The sequence below is a fragment of the Trichechus manatus genome, unplaced genomic scaffold (assembly GCF_000243295.1).
Source record: "Trichechus manatus latirostris isolate Lorelei unplaced genomic scaffold, TriManLat1.0 scaffold00096, whole genome shotgun sequence".
NCBI classification, from domain to species: Eukaryota; Metazoa; Chordata; class Mammalia; order Sirenia; family Trichechidae; genus Trichechus; species Trichechus manatus.
In genome coordinates this window covers 7,556,342-7,571,141 of record NW_004444032.1, presented here as the reverse complement: position 1 = coordinate 7,571,141, position 14,800 = coordinate 7,556,342, and the positions used below count along the sequence as shown (strand labels likewise).

At 38.3% G+C, this 14,800-nt stretch overlaps 1 protein-coding gene across 2 annotated transcripts in view; it reads left to right on the top strand.

The window, feature by feature from the left end:
* Positions 1 to 713: 713 nt before the first annotated feature.
* Positions 714 to 14,800, top strand: part of DLD (dihydrolipoamide dehydrogenase) — a 33,202-nt gene continuing 19,115 nt past the window's right edge. Inside the window, exons 1-5 of one of the 2 annotated variants that reach the window (XM_004382592.2) lie at positions 714 to 894; positions 3,283 to 3,361; positions 10,201 to 10,280; positions 10,778 to 10,846; positions 11,412 to 11,481. In XM_004382592.2, the coding sequence (XP_004382649.1) occupies positions 856 to 894; positions 3,283 to 3,361; positions 10,201 to 10,280; positions 10,778 to 10,846; positions 11,412 to 11,481 (337 nt within the window). In that variant the 5' untranslated portion in view covers positions 714 to 855. Of the gene's footprint in view, positions 895 to 3,282; positions 3,362 to 7,684; positions 9,601 to 10,200; positions 10,281 to 10,777; positions 10,847 to 11,411; positions 11,482 to 14,800 lie in introns of those variants that run through there. The other variant, XM_023737043.1, reaches the window with a different exon arrangement.

The following is a 14,800-nucleotide window of genomic DNA, read 5'->3' as shown; positions in this document are numbered from 1 at the left end:
ACCTCCATGCTCAATCCTGAAGACAGTATTTTTCAACCCTTTTAAACCTACCATCTCTTACGGAAATCCTAAAATCTCATCTACCAGCCCTCCCATTTTAATTTGCTCTACCAGGGAGGTATGTTTTCCAACTGAGAAGGTAGAAGGTAGGGTGTTTTCTGCATGTTACCAGTTGCTTCACTTAGTTAGGGTAGGATGCTATGATGTCAAAGTCTGTGGTCCCATTCCTTATATGGCATTTACATGTATGGCATACATCTTACAAAGGTGATACTTAATTTGAGGGGTAATAGTTAAATAATTAAGCAGTACTTTAGACCAAAAGCTTTAGCTTCAGGGCTGCAGTTATCTTCTCCTTGCGAGTCCTTGGGAGTATTGTTTAACTCTCTGCGCCTCACCCAAGAAATGTAAATCCTATTACTTCGTGTGATTGTTGTCGGAATGAAGTGAGATGATGCCTGAAAAGTGCTGAAGAATGCCTAGCACAACCGAGAGCTTGCCAAGTTTTACACTCTGTAGCGCCCATTAAGCAAACGGTAGTTTTATTTGGTTGCTTATGTTGTCTTCCAAGCATAAGCTCACATTTCACCTCCGAACATTTTAACACCATTCCCCCAAAACGCTCCTTCAATGCCCTGCTGCCACAAAGCACTAGGCTCTTTACGACAGCGCACGACGCCTAGCCTGACTAGCACGCTTCATCCGGAGCCCAGACAGCGCGGGCCAATCGCGCTGTCTCCAGGCGATGACGTCAGGGAGCGCCTGTGCATGCGCAGGGCGGGGAGACGTTGGCAAGGTGGCGGTGGTGATTAGCGGGGGTGAAAGCGTTGGCAGCAAGGAAAGTACGGGAGCAAAATGCAGAGCTGGAGTCGTGTGTGCTGCTCCTTGGCCAAGGTGAGGGCCTACTGGGTGGGGTCGTGCAGAGCCACAGGTATAAAGAGGTCCGCTGACTGGATTTGGGACGCGGCCTAACTCTGGTGGTGGTAGGAGAGGCCGGCGGCTTGGCTGGACAACCCCGATCCCGCCTCTACCAGTTCAGCCAAGGCCGCGGGTGGGAGGAAACGGCTCCTTTTTCGGCTACGGCGGGCCCGGGACGGGGCTGTGGAGAGTCATTACGACCAACAGTCTCACACACCTCACCCCTAAGCCCTAGCCAAGGGGCAAGCGGGTCACACACAGGGCTCTCCACCTTGGTGGAGAAGGATAAGCCGCCGTTATCTCGTATGGTCTGGCTCTATACTTTCTGCCCTTTTCCTAAACTAAATCCCGGCCCTGGAGTGACTGAATTTTGCAGTGACTGGGCAACCTTGGGGCCTCTACTTGAAAGGCCCAGACACAGTTAACCCCAACAGATGGCCCTAGGAATTCTCTAAAGTCCCTTCACTGCCTGCAGTTTCAAACTAAGTCCGTTGCTATCCTTCAGGTCGCCCAAGAGACTGGTATTTTTAATTGCATGGGTTATTATCATGACAGCTTTCCCTTTTATCAGTGTATCAACTGCAGCCACACTGTATGTGTGTGAGATGGTGGCTGGGTACTGTGTTGATGGAGACTTTACAGATAATATAGGTGTCATACCCCCTTGTTTCAAAAGTAAGTAGCCAGAGTTCCAGAAACTAACACGCTAGAGGTCATGCTTTTCATGCCGGGTAAAGCTGGGACGAAAACTCAGGACTGACATTTAGTCTGCTGCTCTTAGATCTGCTGTCCTGACCTCAGCTCAGGTACAAGAGTTGCCTTGGAATAGAGAACATTACAACATCAGTGTAGGTTTTGTCACTGTCTGCCATCTGCCTGCCGTGATAGGAGCTATTTGTTTTCTTTGTGCCTCATTGTTCTTAGGAAATTATTGCCATCCACATGTAGAGATTGTTGCAGAGACTGTGGTGCAAAGTGTAAAACTATAGTAGTTCGAGTATATGAGTGCATTATTTAACGTATTTTCCTAAGTTACCTTGTCTAATTTTCTATTCCTAGTCAGAGCCCTGGTGGCTCAGTAGTTAAGAGCTTGGCTGCTAACCAAAAGGTCGGCAGTTCAAATCCACCAGCTGCTTCTTGGAAACCCTATCGGGCAGTTCTGCTCTGTTCTATAAGGTCGCTATGAGTTGGAATCGACTCCGTGGTGATAGATTAGTTGATGGCTAGGGAACATATTCATAGATTGTTCTAGGTAAATATGGACCATACATGCATGGGAGATTAGAGTTAGGAAACAATAACGACAAGTACAAGAGGGTGGTCATAATGTAGATTATTCAGGTAGTTAAGTTAGGACTTTAAGAGTGTCTTTGTCACCTAGTGGTGCTATAACAGAAATACCACAAGTGGATGCTTTAACAAAGAGAAATTTATTCTCTCATAGTCTAGTAGGCTATAAGTCCAAATTTAGGGCATCAGCTCCAGGGGAAGGCTTTCTCTTTCGGCTCTGGAGGAAGGTCCTTGTGATTCATCAGTCTTCCCTTGGTCTGGGAGCTTCTCCGTGCAGGAACCTCAGGTCCAAAGGCTCCCGGTGTTGCTTTCTTGATGGTATGAGGTCCCCATGTCTTTCTGCTTGCTTCTGTCTTTTATATCTCAAAAGAGATTGGCTTAAGACACTATCAAACTTTGTAGATTTCGTCAGTATAACTGCCACTAATCCATCTTATTACATCGTAGTGATAGGATGTACAACACATAGGGAAATCACCTCAGATTACAAAATGGTAGACGATCATACAATAGTGGGAATCATGAGCTAGCCAAATTGACAGATATTTTTGGGGGACACAGTTCAATCCATGACAGAGAGTTTTAATTATGACATCAAAATGATCACTGGCAGTAAAAAATTAGCCTTGCTTTCTGAAAACATAGTAAAACTTACGCCATTGAATACATTTCTTATTAGCGTAAGTATGAAGTTGTTTGTTGAATATTCATAATAAAAAGATAGTGTGGCGAGCTGAGATTGAAAAGTTTAAATGATTGTTGCTGTCAAAGAGGAGAAATTGATAGTGTAACCTCTGTGTTGCAATGGAAGATACATTAACAATGCTTATTAGGTTTGCCTAAAATCATTGTGTTTTCATTAACTTATAGTAGTCATGTGCTGTGGCTGCTAACCAAAAGGTCGACAGTTTGACCCCACCGGGCCCTCCTTGGAAACTCTATGGGGCAGTTCTACTCTGTCCTGTAGGGTCGCTATGAGTCAGAATCAACTCGACAGCAGTGGGTTTTTTGGTATAGTAGTCATGTTTTGAATTCATATTTTACATAATAGGAGCTTTACTTTCTGTCTTCTAGAGAGGCCATTTCAGTCGAATATCTCATGGCCTACAGGGAGTTTCTGCAGTGCCTTTGAGAACTTATGCAGATCAACCAAGTAAGTACTTTTTAGCAAAACAGTTTTTCTTATATTAGTTGATAGTTCCTTTGTGTTTAAATGTAAAAGAAAGGGAATATTAGAATAACCATTAATAATTTCTCTTAGAATTCATTTGTTCATATATTCATTTGAACGTTTATTGAGCACCTAGTGTTTTCCAGGTAGTGAACAAGGCAAAGCCCTGCTCTTATGGAACTTATAGTCTGGTGGTAAGGTACTAATAGTACACAAGTAACAGATAAATATTTTGGGAAGTGATAAGTGAAAATTAAAGCAGGTAGTTGGAAGGAAAGGAGACTGTTTTTGATAGGATGCCAGGGAAGGCCTTTCTGGGGAGATGATGTCTGAACATGGGGCTGAGTTAAGTGAGAGAGTGAGGATGTTATTTCAGGCAAAGGGAAATAACAGTGAGAAGGGTCTGAGTGGGGGAATTAGCTTGTGAGGTTTAAGGAAAACTGTGAAGACTGGTGTGGCTGGAGCAGAGACCCATTAAATGCAAAATCAGAGAGGTGGATTGGGGTTAGATCATGGAGAGCTTTATAAGTCAGGACAGTGAGTTTTCAGTTTACTCCAGGTGTGATGGGAATCTGCTGAAGGAGTTTGAGCAGGGGAGTATTTCATATGTTTACATTTTAAAAAATTAATTCCGTCTACTGGGTAAGAGTGAATATATTGGTTGTTTAGAATAGTGGGATGACTTTAGAAATCCTGAGTGAAAATATTGATTTATTTATCAAAAGCATATTTTTAAAGACTATAAGAATATACTCTGAAAGGAAGCTATTGATTATATTATCCTTTTTATGCGTTTTTACATTTTTGAAGTTTTCTGTAAAGGATATGTATTTTATTTTTTAAATATTTAAAACAGAAAGTTAATGGACTTTTTATTAAGGTATTTTGGCCTCCCAGTATCAAGGATGGGCATCCCTGGCTGGTGCAAATGGTTAATGCAGTCAGCTGCTAACCAAAAGGTTGGAGGTTTGAGTCCACCCAGAGGTGCCTCAGAAGAAAGGCCTGGTGATCTACTTCTGAAAATCAGTCATGAAAACCCCGTGGAACACAGTTCTGCTATGACACATATGTGACTGTCACGAGTCAGAATTGACTCGACAGCAGCTGGTGGTTTTAGTACCAAGGATGTTGATCTTTTTTTTTTTTTAATTATCTATTTGACATACTGGATGTACTCTTATAAATTATAAGTAAAACTGCATATGATGTCTTGAAGCTTTATCGTAGAAACCGTTGGCTGGAGTGAACTGTGACCATCAGCCTCCCTGCATTCTGTGAAAGAATTTTATCCTGTATCCTTAATTGTCTTCTAACCATTATCATTTGGAATATTTTATTTTGAGAAGAAGGTAGAGAGATTCCGCTAACCATTGACCAGCAGTGAGTGAGTGATTTATCCTAGCTTTGAACAAGTCAAGAAATCCTTTACAAACATACTGGTTTGACAGTGGGGAAAAAAAGTTAGATCTGGCGTACCCATTTTTAAGGAGTCTTGGTGGTGCAGTGGTTAAGAGCTCGGCTGCTAACCAAAAGGTCGGCAGTTGAAATCCACCAGCCACTCCTTGGAAACCCTATGGGGCAGTAATACTCTGGCTTATAGGGTTTCTGTGAGTTGGAATTGACCTGACGGCAGTGGGTTTTTGGAGCAATGGTTTTGTGCTCAGCCGCTAACTGAAAGGTCAGCAGTTCAAACCTACCAGCCGCTGGGTGGGAGAAAAGCGCTGGTGATCTGCTCCCGTAAAGATTACAGCCTAGGAAACTTTCTGGGGCAGTTCTACTCTGTTCTGTAGGGTCGCTGTGACTCCGAATCAACTCAGCGGCACACAGGAACAACAACATACTCATTTTCTCCAATGTGTTTTTATTAAATGGGAATGTTATTCTTTTCCATTCACACAACAGGAGAAATGTTAGATTTTCATTTCCACAGCTACAATTTAAAGACTTTGCATGACTAAATCTCTGCCTTTGGAATCGTTCAACAAAGATTTATTCAGTATCTACTGTATGTAGACAGTCCCAAGCAGAAACTTAGATTTTAATGGAATAGACTAATTGAACACTCCTGAGTCAGTTTAGTGATCCTTTGTCATTGAGTAAATTGTAAATCCTTTAGTACTCATATATATAAAGTGTGTAAAGCTTTTGGATGGACAAAGTAACAAGCACTTTACATATTTATATTCATGTTAGGTGTTTAATGGCTGTCGTTTCTTCAAGAATGCAAGCTTCATCAGGGCATGGATCATGTCTGTTTTGTTAGCACCTAAAATGATATCTGGCATACAGTAGGTACTCAGTACATATTTATTGAATAAATAGGCCCTGGGACCATGTCTGTTTTAGTTACTGCTCTAGCATAAGCATCCAGTATGGTGTGGCACAAAATAAGGACTCTAACAAGGACAATAATAATAACTGATGCACTGAGGGTTCTGTGTTAGGCGCAGTCTTTAATCCTCACGGCCATCCTACCAGATACATACTTCTCTTACTAAGTACCTCATACTCACTTAGTGAATTTGGTAATTCATGATTACTTCATTATGTCTCTTTTCCTGTTCTTCATCTCTTTTCCTATTCTTCTTTTTATTTAATTTTACAAATAACCTTGGTTTATCTACGTTTTGATATGTACCTGTTTTCCCTAACTACACTGTAAGGTTATTGAAGGTAGCCATGAGTTCCTCATAGGGCAGCATTCATAAATATTTATTGATTTCATTCTGATAGTAAAACAGCTTCTTTTTGTCATAGTTGGAGTTTCTGATCACCCTGGAGATTATGGGATCATCTGAGCGTTCTTGGAAGGCAGTAGAACACAGTGGTATACAGGCATAGGGTTCAGGATGTAGGTGTTGGTTTGAATCTTGGCTAGATCACTTACTAGTTGTGTAGCCTTGTGCAAGTTATTTAGCTGCTCCCAGCCTTATTTTCCTGCTCTGTTAAATGGAGGTCACTGGATCACACACTCGTATATTCTTTGCTCACAAATCTTTAGACAAATACTGTGCTTTTTTTCCTTCATTTTTGTGCTACCTAAAATTTTCATGACATTGTGATGGTACATTTAGTATTTTCAGTGACAAGTGAACTGTTTTGAGTCTTTGGCAGTTTCTATATTTAAAAAAAAAAGTGCAAGATTACAGTCAGTTAGGAAATAAAACCCTTGTTTCTTGGTTATTCTCTTTTATCTGTTCTCACTTCTCCTGGCTTTGCTTACTAAAATAAGTTCTTTCCTAAACTAAATGTATTGCTCATTTTTGTATGGTGGGCTTACTGTGTATATTGCATATCAGTGACTAAAAATAAAAATACATACTTAAGAGCTCAAAATGTATAATATTTAATTCAGTTATGTAGTCAGTAAAATGTTTTTGAAAAATTATAACAAACGTGCAAATTATACACATATAATATCTTGTTATAGAGAAGTGAGAAGAATATAATTTTGTACATATGTGTACACAGAAGTGTGTATATGTACGTTTAAGTACAGATATGTGTATGCAGGCACACATATTCATAGAAGACATAGCTATAGGTAATCTTCAGACGTAACCAAACACCTTATGAGATTGGTTTTCTAGGTTTGAAGGCTTAGGACCTTAATCTCATGGGACATCTCAGTCATTTGGCATAATATAGTTCACAAAGTTCATGTTCTGCATCCTAGTGAAGTGAGTAGTGTCCAGGGCCTTAAAAGCTTACGAGTGGCCATCTAAGATACAACTATTGGTCTCTACCTGTCAAGAGCTAAAGAGTAAGAGGGTGACCAGAATCTCAGAGAAGAAACAAGTCTACCAGTCTAATAGCCTACAGGACCCACAGCCTTATCTACCGTGAGACCAGAAGAACTAGATGGTACCCATCTACCAATACCAGCCGTTCTAACCAGAATCACAATAGCGGGTCCTGGATAGAATGGGATAGAAATATAGAACAAAACTCAAATTGTTAAAAAAGTCCAGACTAACTGGACCAGTTGAGACCAGAGGACTCCCTGCGACTATTGCCCTGAGACACTCTTTAAACCTGGAACCAAAACTATTCCCCTGAGATCAACTTTCAGTGAAACAACAAAGTGGCACACAAAGGATATTACCTCTAAGTATGGTGTTCTACTGAAAAACCATCTATATGAGACCAAAACATGAACATTTACTCTAAAACAAAGATGAGAAGGTAAGGGGGCAGGGAAACTAGAGTACTGGAAATGGAACAGCCAGAACACATTTAAGAGAATGTTGACACAATGTAAAAAATGTAACTAATGTCACTGAACAATTTGTATAGAAATTGACAAATGGGAACCTAATTTACTGTGTAAACTGTCACCAAAAACACAATAAAATATCATTTTTTAAAATAGTAAAAAAATTTATATGGCAAAATCTAAATTTTATAAAAATTTGCAGAAGATTGACAGAAATCTGTAAAAATGGTTATTTTTGCCTCTGTGTTTTTTTTTTTTTTAACCTATGTATCTTAATCAGAAAAGATGTTAATTCAGCAGATAAACCCATTTTTGTAGTTTGTATTTACATTTCTGTGAAATTAAAAAATTAGAGCTCAAATTAAGGGATACTGTATAGGTCATCATTTAGTTCAATTTTTAAAACTAAATAAATTTTTTAATTCATTTACTTCTAAACATGAATCAGTGAGCCAAGCAGGGTGGCCAGAAATCACAAATGGATCAGTAAAAATTAATGTAATACTTTTTTCATGTATTGGACTGACTTTATTTATTTTTCATGTATTGGGTAATCCTAATTATTATCTGATATAACCAAGGAGAATCAGTACTTTCATTTATTCGGCTGGAAAGATTCTTAGGTTTATGGATAATTGGTTTCAGTAATTTCTTAGATGTCTTCCAGTAGAGGGTCTATGATTCTTTTCAGGCCAGCAGATGTTTTTGAATGATGCTAGCCCTCCTTTCCCTTAGTGGGGAGAGAGAGTGTGTGTGTATGTATGGGGGTACAAAATTAAAACTGTCATCTTTGTAGATCAGAATGTGTATACCACATGTTGAGTACATACTATGTATGTTCCAGGTGCCATGCTAAGGTATTTACATACATGATCTGATTGATCTGTATTACAACCCTGTGAAATAGACTTTTTGTGGTCTGTATTTTGCAGGTGAAGAACTGAGAGGTAAGGCAAGTTAAATAACTCCCCTAAGGTCACATAGCTAGTAATTATAAAGCTTGATTATTGTGCTTGAGGATTTTAGTTTATGATGGTTGAAATGAAGGAGTAGAATAGTATTGAATAATGGAAAAACCACTAGAAGTAGAGTTGTCTTTGCCACTTGCTTGCTAGATAACCTTGGGCAAGTTAATTGAACTCCCTGAATCTCTTGTTTCTTTATCTGTGGATTGGTCATATTTATACCACCCTTACCTTCCTCATAGGAAGTTCTGAGAATAAAACATGAGAATGTATGTGAATATGTGTTATAAACTGCTAAATGCTAGACTAATTGGGGTTGTAAATAAGGGAAGGGGAGGATGAGGGATATAACTGTCTCCTAACTCTTAAAAGTCATTGTTGCTTTGTTTGAAATTGGATAGAGAATGGGAATAATTGCACTTATTTGTACATCAGTATTACAGTTGTTACATTCTTAAGGGTTGCTGATCAAAGTTAATTTTCAATGTTTGATCTTTATATGATAAATGTCCAGAATAGTTAATTGAATGTTCTGGCTAGCTTATTATCTTAAGGTATACAAAAGTTATCAATATTCAAATAATGTTCACAATATAGGTAAACTTATTTTTTTTTGATATTTCAGAAGTTAAGAACCTGAAAGGGAAAAGGAGTCTTAAATTTACTGAAAACACAAAGATATTACATAAAATTATTCAATCCAAATATCAGTCACTTAAGGCAGTGTTATTATTCCTGTATTACAAACAGTTAAGCCACTTGGCCAATGTCACACAATTAGGAAGTGGTAGCGCTATGATTTGAAGTCAAATATATCAGATTCCAAAGCTCAGGCTCTTCCCATCATTCAGGCTGTTTTCTGGAGGTTTAGCGTCACTAAATGCGTGTCAGTTATCATTAAATACAGCTTTACAGATCAACAGATGAGTATATAAACATACATTCATATATACAGTGGACTGTTACTCACCCGTGAAGAGAAATAAAGTCCTGATACACGCTACATACAACGTGGATGAACATTGAAAACATTATACTGAGTAAGTCAGTCACGAAAGGACGAATATTGTATTATCCCACTTACATAAAATGTCTAAAATAGGCAAGTGTATAGAAACCAAAGTTTATTAGTGGTTACTAAGGTGGGCAGGCGGGAGGGAGAAAGGAGGTCTCAATGCTTAATGCTCAGTGCTTCTGTTAAGGGTGATGGAAAATTTTGAGAATGAGAAAGGGTGATGGTTGAACATGATAAGCATAATTAATGTCACTGAACTGTACATGTGAAGATTGTTGAAATGCCCAATATTTTGTTACATATGTACTTAACCACAGACAAAACAAAAAAAACCTCTACAAAATTTAGCAAGGTCAGTAGATTCCAGGTTAGTATACAGAACTCAGTTGTACCTATATATACCATAATGAACAAATGGAACGTGAGATTTAAAAAATGATGCCATTTTCAGTAGCATCAAAGAACATCAGATACATAGGAATGAAGTAGTACTGTATAGAAAATGCTGGTTATTTGTGTTTACTTGGAGGTTGAAATATCAGAAGGTTTTTTTGTTTTTCAGTTGAGCCGTTTTTAGTAAATGTTGAGCAGTTTACTATTTTATGTCAATTTGCTTTTATTGTAGTTGATGCTGATGTAACAGTAATAGGTTCTGGTCCTGGAGGATATGTTGCTGCTATTAAAGCTGCCCAGTTAGGCTTCAAGGTAAGGTCTGCACTCAAACTAGATGCTGATTCATTTTTATCGGGATAGAGTTGATCGTGTTGACAAAATACTTTATGGATAAAAGTACAATAAATTTCTTAACTCTCTGGAGTGTATTTAATACTAATGGAGAGAAGATTCATTGGGTTGTAGTATTTTCATGGAATGGAAAGTGAAATCCATTATTTTTCCCTTCTTCCCAATACTTTCCATTTTGGCTTCTAATCACACTTTGGACGATGTAATGATAGAACTAAAAGTGGCATTTGGTAATATTAAATAAAAATATCTATTAGAATAACTTACTTCTGAATTAACCTGGAAGAGTTTAGTATAATTCAAATGATGTATTATAAAGGGCTCTATATTTTAGTCTTTGAAAAACACAGCTTGAGAAGCATATTTTGCAGAACAGTTATGGCAAATACGTTTGGAATTTTAATGGACTGGAACTTTGTAGGTTTTGTGCAGCTAAAAAATGTTTTCTTTGGTTGTAGACAGTCTGCGTTGAGAAAAATGAAACACTTGGTGGCACTTGCTTGAATGTTGGTTGTATCCCTTCTAAGGTGAGCATACGTTTAATACAGTGCAGCAGTTCTTCATTAGCTACCAACTGGAAAGATATGTTGAGGCTAGAATGAATATTAGACTAACGCAGTTATTTAAAAAAAAAACTCACAGATGATAAATACAGTTTTCCTTTGTAAAACCTAAGAGTAGTTCCTCTAGTCTGCCACATATTCCTGAAATACCTTCTTTGGCTCTGTGCCTAGGCTTTCCGTTCAGAAAAACTGATATTCCATTTTTTTCTTATTAGCTTCTCTTTACCAGTGAGACAGATAATAGGTAGTAAATTCTTCCTTTATGTAGGTAAACACGATTGCTTTTTTCACCTGCCACCCTGAAGTGTGTGCTTATTCCTTTGCTTTTAAAGAAAGTCAACGTGCTTATTTTTCATTTTTCTTTGTTGAATGTCTTTTACATAATTATTGTTTGTGTTAGATTAATTGCCTAAGAACAGAAACTGAATTGGTATATAGTCCTGTGTACTATTCCACATAAAGAATGTCATTTCATAAGTATTTTTTTTTGATTGTATATAGTCTGCTTATGAACAATAATTTCTTTTAGGCTTTATTGAATAATTCTCATTATTACCATTTGGCCCATGGAAAAGATTTTGCATCTAGAGGAATTGAAAGTAAGTATACTTTTCATATTTAAAAATACTACCAGGCATGCTTGACTTGACTCTTGTGGCTAAAGATTTATGTATGTGTGAGATACATGATTAGTGAGAGAAGATTAAGATAAAGAATCATCTTTTGTTTGTGTGTGCTTTAAGTGAAAGTTTACAGTTCAAGTCAGTTTCTCATATAAAAATTTATACGCACATTTCTATGTGACCCTAGCTGCTCTTACCTACAATGTGACAGCACAGTTCTTCTTTTCACCCTGGATTTCCCATGTCCATTCAACCAGCTCCTGTTCCTTTTTGCCTTCTCATCTCACCTCCGGACAGGAGCTGCCTATTCAGTCTCATGTATCTACTTGAGCTAAGAAGCACTCTTATGTCCCATAGTCCCATAGTCCAGTCAGATCTTTGTCTGAAGAGTTGACTTATGGAGTGGTTTCAGTTCTGGGCTCACAAGAGAGTCCAGGGACTGTGTCTTCTGAGGTCTCTCCAGTCTCAGTAAAACCATTAAGTCTGGTCTGTTTATGTGAATTTGAGTTCTGTACCCCACTTTTCTCCTGCTCTGTCAGGGACTCTGTTGTGTTCTCTCTCAGGGCAGTGATTGGTGGTAGCTGGGCATCATCTAGTTCTTCTGGTCTCAGGCTGATGGAGTCTCTGGTTTATGTGGCCCTTTCTGTCTCTTGGGCTAATATTTTCCTTGTGTCTTCGGTGTTCTTCATTCTCCCTTGCTCCAGGTGGGTTGGGACCAATTGATGCATCTTAGATGGCTGCTCGCTAGCTTTTAAGATCCCAGACGCCACTCACCAAAGTGGGATACAGAACATTTTCTTAATAAACTTTGTCATGCCACCTGACCTAGATGTCCCCTGAAAGCATGGTCCCCAGACCCCGGTCCCTGCTACTCTATCCCTTGAAGTGTTTGGTCGTATTCAGGAAACTTCTTAGCTTTGGGTTTAGACCAGTTGTGCTGACTTCCCCTGTAGTGTGTGTTGTCCTTTCCTTCACCTGAGATAATTCTTATACAGTCAGTGAATACCCCTCTCCCTCCCTCCCCACCCTTGTAACCGTTAAAGAATGTTTTCTTTTGTGTTTAAACCTTTTCTTGAGTTCTTATAATAGTGGTCGCATACAATATTTGTCCTTTGTGACTGACTAATTTCACTCAGCATAATGCCTTCCAGATTCATCCACGTTAGGAGATGTTTTGCAGATTCATCATTGTTCTTTATCATTGCGTAGTATTCCATTGTGTGAATATACCATAATTTGTTTATCTATTTGTCCACTGATAGGCACCTAGGTTGTTTCTGTCTTTTTGCTATTGTGAACAGTGGTGCAGTGAACATGGGTGTGCATCTGTCTGTTAATGTGAAGGCCCTTATTTTTCTAGGATATATTCCAAGGAGTGGGATTGCTGGATCATACGGTACTTCTGTTTCTAGCTTTTTAAGGAAGCACCAAATCGATTTCCAAAGTGGTTGTACCATTTTACATTCCCACCAACAGTGTATAAGTGTTCCAGTCTCTCCACAACCTCTCCAGCATTTATTATTTTGTGTTTTTTGGATTAATGCTAGCCTTGTTGGGGTGAGATGATATCTCATTGTAGTTTTGATTTGCATTTCTCTAATGGCTAATATCGTGTGCATTTCCTCATGTATCTGTTAGCCACCTGAATGTCTTCTTTGTTGAAGTGCCTGTTCATATCCTTTGCCCATTTTTTAATTGGGTTATTTGTCTTTTTGTTGCTGAGGTTTAGCAGTATCTTGTAGTTACAGATTAGACGCTGATTCGAATTTGTTGTAGCCAAAAATTTTTTCCCAGTCTTAGGTTGTTTTTTGACTCTTTTGGTGAAGTCTTTTGATGAGTGTAAGTGTTTGATTTTTAGGAGCTCCTAGTTATCTAGTTTTTCTTCTGGTGTTTGTGCATTGTTACTTCTGGTTTGTATTTTGTTTATGCCGTGTATTAGGGCTCCTAGTATTGTCCCTATTTTTTCTCCCACGATCTTTATCATTTTCAGTTTTATATTTAGGTCTTTGATCCATTTTGAGTTAGTTTTTGTGCATAGTATGAGGTATGAGTCTTGTTCCATTTTTTTGCAGATGGAGATCCAGTTATGCCAGCACCGTTTGTTAAAGAGACTGTCTTTTCCCCAATTAATGGACTTTGGGCCTTTATCAAATATCAGCTGTTCATAGGTGGATGAATTTATGTCTGGATTCTCAATTCTATTTCATTGGTCTGTATGTTGTACAAGTACTGGCCTGTTTTGACTATCGTGGTGGTATAATAGGTTTTAAAATCAGGTAGTGTGAGGCCTCCCACTTTGTTTTTCTTCTTGAGTAATGCTTTACTTATCTGGGGCCTCTTCCCTTTCCATATGAAGTTGGTGATTTGTTTCTCCATCTCATTAAAAAATGCCATTGGAATTTGGGACAGGATCACATTGTATCTGTAGATCGCTTTGGGTGGAATAGACATTTTCAAAATGTTGAGTCTTCCTTTCCATGAGCGAGGTGTGTTTTTCCACTTATGCAGGTCTCTTTTGGTTTCTTGCAGTAGTGTCTTATAGTTTTCTTTGTATAGGTCTTCTGTGTTTCTGGTTAGATTTATTTCTAAGTATTTTATCTCCTTGGGGGCTATTGTATATGGTATTGATTTGGTGATTTCCTCTTCGAAGTTCTCTTTGTTGGTATAGACAAATCCAGCTGATTTTTGTAGTTTATCTTGTATCCTGATACTTTGCTGAAATCTTCTATTAGTTCCAGTAGTTTTCTTGTGGATTCTTTGAGGTTTTTTGTGTATAATAAGATCGTATCATCTGCAAACAGATACTTTTACTTCTTCCTTACCAATTTCTTTATTCCTTTTTCTAGCCTGATTGCACTGGCTAGGACCTTCAGCACAGTGTTGAATATGAGTGGTGATAAAGGGCATCCTTGTCTGGTTCCCATTCTCAAGGAGAATGCTTTCAGACTGTCTCCATTTAGGATGATGTTGGCTGTTAGCTTTGTATAAATGCTTCTAATTATGTTGAAGAATTTTCCTTCTATTCTTATTTTGCTGAGAGTTTTTATCATGAATCAGTATTGGACCGTGTCATATGCCTTTTCTGCATCAATTGATAAGATCATGTGGTTCTTGTCTTTTGTTTTATTTGTGTGATGGATTACTTTCATTGTTTTTTCTAATGTTGAACTATCCCTCCATACCTGGTATGAATCCCACTTAGTCATGGTGAATTATTTTTTTGATACGTTGTTGAATTCTGATGGCTAGAATTTTGTTGAGGATTTTTGTGTCAATGTTCATGAGGGATATTGGT